Here is a 7,771-nt window from a genome sequence, read left to right on the forward strand (position 1 = left end):
TAGGAGTTCCCATCGTGGCTCAGTGGTTAACGAATCCGACTGGGAACCATGAGGTTGCAGGTTCGGTCCCTGGCCTTTTTCAGTGGGTTAAGGATCTGGTGTTGCCGTGAGCTGTGGTGTAGGTTGCAGACGCGGCTCAGATCCCACGTTGCTGTGGCTCTGGCCTGGGCTTGGCAGGTACAGCTCCGATTAGACCCCTAGCCTGGGAATCTCCATATGCTGCAGGTGTGGCCCTAGAAAAGACCAAAAAAAAAAAAAAAAAAAAAAAAAAAGAGTGATGTTTACACTATACTGTAGTCTGTGAAGTGTGCACTAACATTATGTCCAGAGAAACAACGTACAAACCTTAATGAGTGACTACTTTATTGTTAAAAAATGCTAACCATCATCTGAGGCTTCAGGGAGGCGTCGTCTTTTTGCAGTAGTAGCGTCAAAGATCCCTGACCACAGATCACCACAATAAACAGAATAATCATGACATTCAGAATATTGTGAGAATTACCAAAATGTGACACAGAAGTGAGCAGCTGCTTTTGGAAAAATTGTGCTGACAGACTTGCTTGATGGAGGGTTGCCACAAACTGTCAGTTTGTCAAAAAAAAAAGCAGTATCTGCTAAATGCGAAAAAACACGGTCTGCCTGTACATGTAAAGGTATGATTAGGGTCAAGCTGTATGTACAGTTTTGTATTTTTTTTAATGTATGTAATATTTTAAGTATCTTTCCATGTTAAAATTCTAAAAATTTTACAGCTATAGTATTCTGTTATATGGATGCACCATAATTTTAAAACTTTACATTATAGGAATTTTCAAATACACACAGAAGTAGAGGAAATATAAATGAGCTCCTGTTTATTACCCAGCCTCAACAATTATGAACGCAGCCTCTGTCCTCTCCACCCCTCCTCACCCCAGATTATTTTATTTTGAAGCAAATCTTAGGTATCATATAATTTCGTTCAACTTTCATAAATTTAAACATTTCCTTAGTGGATTTTTGTTTTTGTTTTTGTTTTGCCACCCCGAGGCACATGGAGCTCCTGGGCCAGGGATCAGGTCTGAGCTGCAGTTTGAGACCTAAGCCACAGCTGCGGCAATGCCGGATCCTTAACCCGCTGTGCCAGACCGGGGATGGAACCTGCATCCCAGCGCTCCCAACGTGCCGCCGATCCCGTTGCACTATAGCGGGAACTCCTCCTTATTGGATTTTTTTTCTATCTTCTTTTACTCAGTCTTTGCTCAGACCTCTTTTAGCTTAAGATAGATGGAGAGAGGTTAAGGGATAGGGCGGGTTGACGCATGTGAACTCCTTAGGCTCTGTGACAGTGCTCAGTGACCTTGTGGAAAGGTGGTGTTTACCTCAAAGACCCGGCTGGCGTGAGCTCAGCCTAACTCATCCAAACCCAGCACGCCAGCTCTGAAGGGCAGGCACGGGGGTAGTGCTTTGCCTCCTGGGTCTGGGCCAGAGCAGAGCTTGGGTTCGGGAGTGACCTTCTTGCTATCCTGGTGTCTGACTCAAGCCGTGGCTATGGGGAAGCCCCCAGAATGTCAGCCCCTGAGGGCAGGAGTGTGTCATTTCTGGATTTATTGCTGTGTCCCCACTGTCTGGGACACTGCCTGGCACGTGGCAGGTACTCGGTAACTGTTTGGATGGATTGGGAGGGGAGGGTTTAACAGCAGCAGTGGGTATGTGTAACGCCAGATCGATCACTGTGTTCCATGGGACAGAACATTCTGTTTCTGAGGTCGCAGCTCTTCTAGGGACGTCTGAAATCCTGCCAGGTCACTTTGATGCTGACAAGATGTAGAGCAGGAATAAAGCTCACCCACAGGGACCTTCACCCCACCAGGGGTTTGGATGTGAACACAGCCGGCTTCCGTCCGTATCACCAGTTCTGCTGACTTTGCAGCCGAGAACCCTGTGTCCCCGGGGTACCCGAGCTGACCCTCAGTCCCCACAAGGCTCCCTCTCGCCACTGCGGGTTAGATGGTTGGTTGGTCTGGCTTCATCTTTGTCAAAGAAAGAAAAGGCTGTGGTCCGCATGAGGCTGCTCAGGGGCCCTGTCTTCCTGGCGGGGCTCGGAGAGGCCTGGGCGCAGGGGTGTCCCTCAGACCCAGAGCAGGTGTGGAGCCAGGGCCGGAGCTGGATCGGCTTTTCTCCTCTGAAAGAAGTCTTGGCTTCATCTGTCTCTTATTGTTTGAATGAGTAGCCACAGCCGCCATCAGGCATGCATTTGAGTGGTTCACAAAAGTCCCAGGATGCCGGTCAAAATGGGCTTTCGGTCCGTGGATGAACACAGACTGCCCACGTGGTCCTGTGTGGCGTGTCGCATGTGTGCGACACAGGCGAGCCTCTGTCGTGGGGACGATCCATGGGGGGGCTCTCGGGGCAGCAGACGGGGCTGCTTCTGGGGGAACGGGTCACACCAGGGGGGAGGCCAGGAAGCCCGCCGCCCAGCTCTGGCCCGCGACTCGCATGGCAGTGGCGGTGCTGTCACTCAGCGCGTCTGACCTCTGGCTCTCGGCACCTCCACACCCTGACCGTCACCCGTGGCCCTTGTTTCCCACCCAGGACGTGAGTGACCGGATAGAGAAGGAGTCCCTGGACGGCCCCATAGTGCAGCAGCTGGAGCGGGGCGGGCGGGCCGTGGTGAGGATGGACTGGCGGGAGAACATCACCGTCCCCCTCCAGACAGGTGACCGCGGGCCCGGGAGGCGGTGCGAGCGGGGGCTGTTCAGGGCTCCAGGTACCACTGCAGGCTTGGGGCTCTCGGCGGTTTAGATCCAGATCAGATCCTGACACTGACACCCGTCCCATTCTGTCTCTCAGAGCGACAGGTTCGTGACAGGCTAACTGCTCTTAGCGCTCGTTTCTGATCTCGGGGGTGATGGGGGAGGGGAGTTCAGACCCGGGCCGCTGCCCTCGGGTTCCTCCTGGGGCGATGAGGACGCGGTTCAGCTGTTTCAGGCTTAGTCCCCAGGAGCCCCAGGAATCGTTTTCTTAGGAAATCCCTTTGTTTCACGGCCTTCCTTGCTGTTGGTTTTTTTTCCTAGACCTGCGCAAATTCCGAACCTATAAAGGCGGCTCTGTCCGAGACCTCCTCCGGGCCATGAGAAATAAGGTGAGGCTGTGGGCACTGCTGGGTGGGGGGAGGCCCGCAGCCCAGCCCCAACTTCCTCGTCTCCCGTCTGTGGGGCCTCCTGTCCAGCCCGGAATCAGGACCTCACAGCGGCTGGGAGGCCTTGGCTGCCCCGGAAACCCCTGCCCTGCGTGAACTTTCTCTCCGCGGTGTTGAGCTGGGCATGGTGCCCTGGGAAGCGGTGTCCTCTGCTGACTTGTCTGGTTTCCTCGAATCGGCACCAGATCAACCTCCTCTGACAGGGACCTTCCTGCCCAGGGCCTGGCCGCAGCCACCCTGGTGGGGCAGCCCCTCCGTGCCTCCCCCTGATAAAGAGGAGGCCGGGGAGCAGATGGATGGTTCCTTGGCAGAGACCGAACGGGCAGCCCGTCTTCCTTGAGTGAGAGGACCTGCCAGCGTCCCTCGGCTTCCTCATCCTGTGTCTGTGTCCCCGTCTGCAGAAGCACCACTACCGGGAGCTCCCCGTGGACGTGCAGGAGACGCTGGGCACCCTCCCCGACGGCTTCGTGCGCTACTTCACCTCGCGCTTCCCCCACCTCCTGGCACACACCTACCGCGCCATGGAGCTGTGCCGCCACGAGAGGCCCTTCCAGCCCTACTACCACGAGCCCCCAGAGCCGCGGCCCCCGGTGACTCCAGACGCCCTCTGAGCCTGGCGGCCTCCGTTCCGCGGGCCCCGCCGTGACTGGGGGCCTGCTGTCTACAGGCCACGGCCTGGTGCCTCCCGGCTGACCAGGGAGGCCAGGCTCTGGAGCCAAGTGCCTTGAGCTGCCGGCTCTGCAGCCAGCAGGGGAGGAGGCCCACCCGGGGAGTGGGAGAGGCACCCCCTCCTGACCCTGGAGGGGGCCAGGAAGACGCTGGCTGTGAAAGCCTGACAATCGAGACGGACGTCTGCAGAGGAGGGCCGGCCAGTTCCAGGGGCAGAGAGGAGCGCCCTCCGCCTTCTCTCGGATCAACTCGCTTCAGACCTGCGTTTCTTCTACAACTTCCTGTTTGATGTCGGCCTGTGGGTCTTTAAGGAGGAAATCCCCAGTGCTGCCTGCCTGCTGGCACCAGGAGCCTCTTTCTCTTGGACCAGCTGGACAAGATGCACTAAGCAGCCTCCCCACCAGAAGCAGGGCTGCAGCAGGGAGGCTACCTGGGGGGAGGAGGATGTGCAAACCCCGTCGTCCCAGGAACCAGGGACGTCTCGCTGATCGCAAAGCCCCGCAGTTCCCCAGGTCACTGTAACCAGTGAGTGTTTCCTCAGGGGCGGCAAGAGCCTTGAGCGTCAGGGCGCAGTGTTGGGACAGGCCAGCCCTGCCCTCTAGAAGGGGAAGCCGTGCCTGCAGATCTCAAAAGCAAGGAAGATGCCCTGTGCTGAGGCAGCCGTGGCCCAGCACACTGGTGGCCTTTGGTGGGTTTGTGCCCCGGCCACTTGGAGCATTTGGGGAGCAAGAGATGATGAGTCCTCTGGCCGTCAAGAAGGGCAGCTTGGACCCAGGCAGGGACAGGCCTTCAGGACCAGAGGGAGCAGGCCAGATGGGACACGGCCACCCAGGAGAGCCCTGGCCAGCGGGTGGGCGGTGAGGCCAGCAGGCCAGGCCAGGGGGGTGAGGGCCAAGGCCAGCATCACCCCACATTTTGTGGGCAGACTTTTTAAGTTTCTCTTGGCAGATTTTAATACCTTTCTATTTTGATCATACTGTAGAATGCTACATTAGCATGGGCTAGACTTAACTTGAAGCTTACTGGTGAGGAAGTAACGCCAGGTGTGTAACACATCTTCTGTCCCATCCCCTCCAGAGAGAGTGTTCGCATGTAGAACATTCTCCAGTGCTGAAGAGTAAAACATTAGCACACTATGCACACGAATGAAACATCAAAGTGATATTCTATAAATCATGTCCATGCCATGGTTTCTCACCCCCCTCCCCCCGCCCTAAAGTTACCATAATTTTTAATTTAGTTTCAGTCCAGAATTCCTCTGTCTTCTCTACCGAGAGCCTTGGAGGTGAAATGCAGTCGGGGTACCGTGTAGGAAGGGTTTTTTGGGTACTTCCTCCAGCCGGGTGAATGGGTCATTGCAGTTGGTTCCTGGTGAACTCAGAGACTCCACTCAGGAGCAAGAAAGTTACTGGTCAAGTTTTACTGACTGACCGAGAAATCACTGTTCCTTCTTCTCGTGAGATGTTTCCTGGGGGCGGATTTGGATTTGAATGAGGGCCGCTCCTCAAAAGCGCTCACGCTGCCTTCAGAGAATTCAGTTCCCTTCCTTTCCTGAAACCCAGAGTCACCCTTTTCCCTCCTTTAAGAGGATCTTTTGTCTTTGAACCTCATCGGTTACCTCACTTAGGCTTTGCAGCCCTGGCATCTTGGTCGTCACCGTGGCATCTGGGACCACGCTGTCCGTTTTTCAGGAGCCCGACCGGGCTCTGGGGCTCCCGCCTCAGCCCCGCCTCGAGCTTTGCTGCAGGACCTGGTGGGGAGCGGTCTGCGCTGGAGAAGGTGCCAGAGGCGATTCAAGGACGGTGGCTTCCTGTGCTGCGGGGGCAGCCACCGCCTCCTCTCTGTGGCTGCCGGACGCTGTGTCCGCGGAGCAGCCAGGTCATGGCCTGCAGCCCAGGACTTGGGTCAGCTCCCTGTTTGGGCCCCGCTTGCCTCCAGGGCAGCTTTTAAAAAATGCCTTTTCCAATCGTCATGTTAGTTTTTAACCATCCAACTTTCTCAAACTCCTTGATCCCGTGGTACTTTCTTTGAGCACCTACTGCACGGGCTGGGCAGGCTGCTGGGCGTTCGCGACACAGGGGAACAAAAGAGGCAAAACCTCCTTGGCTTTTATACCAGCCCCCGCCAGGGAGACAGCGTCGACCGAAAACCGGCGCTGCAAAGAAAGCGAAGCAAACGCAGGGCTGGGAAGGGCGTGCACTTGGGGTTTGCCCCCATGGGATCCCGTCAGGTCGCCCTCTGTCTTCCCCCCGTCACCTTTAGGAACCCTGTCACCCGTCAGTCCTTCAGGTGCCTTGAAGAGGTCTTGTGTGGGTTGTCATGACGACACCCGGGCATCACCTGGTTTACCCTGGCCTGGTCTCCAGTTCTGGCTTCCCGTTGTGTGGGAAGAGGTCTTTCTTGTGCAAGAAGAAGGTTCTGCAGCCCGCGGCGTCATGTCACAGCTGAGCTCTTTGATCTGTAGCACAAAGGCCGTTGGGCTTCCCACAAGTATACCGTCTTCATCTTTAAGAAAGAATTTAGTTGCTTCTCTTAGGAGTCCCAAGGGCACGATAATTTATTTTATTTTTTATTTTTTGGTCTTGCCCGCTGCATGTGGAAGTTTTCAGGCCAGGGATCGAACCCGAGCCACTGCAGTGACCACTATCCTGGAGTAGTTGTTTCAGCAGCCACAGCCTGGCGCATTGGCCTTGCCTGGAGGAGAGTCACCAGGTGTCCTGTATGGAGGAGCCAGAGTTCCCCCTTCCAGGGCTGGACGCTGTCCTTCAAACCCCGTGTCTGCTCTCCCTGCACTTGGTTTTCTTTATGAAACGGTGATTTCCCGTGAGCAACTGTGTCTCAGCACTTAAATCCTCTCTGTATTCACTGGAAAACCTCAGAGACAGCATCTGCCATGAGCCTCCCCCTGGAGCAGCCTTAACCCACACTTCCAGCCAAAGTCCCTACCCTGTCACCTCACCCTGTGCTCTTTGAGTGTCTGGCGGGTACAGTATTCCTTTTCAGTATCCCCGAAGCTGTGACGGGGGAGTCCCCACTTACCTAGAAAGCATTACCAGGCGATTCTCTGGCATTCTCAGATGCAAACCTTACGTAGTGTTCTTTTTGCAATGACCTATTTATTTAACCTATTTATATTTATTTAATTTTTACTCTGAAGTGTATCCAGTGACAATTGCACTTGCTTAAAGCACATCAGATTCGCTTTGGATAACACCCCTGGACCACGGTAAAACTGGAAGAGGAAAAGTTACACTGTATCCTTCCACGGGATGGATGCCTTACAGTAGTTTTGTCATTAAAGGGTGAATAATTTGGTCAGGGTGAAAATGTTAATTTTGAAGTGATTTTTTTTTTTTTTTTTAATTTCTGTGTCATTGTGTCTTCTCTGTGGATGGTTAATTGTTGAATGGGTATGTGTTCATTGTGTGAGACAGTCCTCTTTGTGGAACCTAAAAATCCTCTTTTTAGCTTTATATTTTATAAACTGCCAGATTGTACAATTTTTATGTGTATTTTTAAAGCTTAATGATGTGAGATTAATTACGTAAGTTAAACGGCCTATTTTTGTACCTCCTGTACAGTTTTATAATTCTGCTGATTGATGATGGCGTCTCATGTTGAGCCAACCACAAATAAAGGTAGTTTTAGATTTGGAAGCCTCCTCCAGCTGCTTAAAGACTTGGCTGCCCCTCGCGGACCGGGGGACCTTCCCCGCTGTCTTCCCTGGTGCGGGTCTGGCTGGGGAGGGGGGCCCTGGACGGGAGGGGTGTGTTTGCCGGTGGGTGTTCACCACAGGGCCCAGGGGTCCCTTTGTTTCTGTGGGTAACACTTCCTTGAAGCACGGTGAAGCCCCCCAAAGTATTGATTTGGGTAGAATTCCAGGAAGGTGACCAGGTTGGGACGGACATGCCTCCTGGCAAG

At 54.3% G+C, this 7,771-nt stretch overlaps 1 protein-coding gene across 1 annotated transcript in view; it reads left to right on the forward strand.

Moving 5' to 3' along the window:
• ERN1 (endoplasmic reticulum to nucleus signaling 1) overlaps window positions 1-7,506 on the forward strand; it is an 81,269-nt gene extending 73,763 nt beyond the window's left edge. The window contains exons 20-22 of the mRNA XM_005668695.4: window positions 2,575-2,698; window positions 3,057-3,124; window positions 3,583-7,506. Of these exons, the coding sequence (XP_005668752.3) occupies window positions 2,575-2,698; window positions 3,057-3,124; window positions 3,583-3,792 (402 nt within the window). The 3' untranslated portion in view covers window positions 3,793-7,506. The remainder of the gene's footprint in view (window positions 1-2,574; window positions 2,699-3,056; window positions 3,125-3,582) is intronic.
• Window positions 7,507-7,771: the final 265 nt, after the last annotated feature.

This window comes from Sus scrofa, chromosome 12, assembly GCF_054392235.1.
Source record: "Sus scrofa isolate SSC_HxYL_T2T_F1_AM1 chromosome 12, Sscrofa_HxYL_maternal_Yorkshire_Landrace_v2.0, whole genome shotgun sequence".
Taxonomy (NCBI): Eukaryota; Metazoa; Chordata; class Mammalia; order Artiodactyla; family Suidae; genus Sus; species Sus scrofa.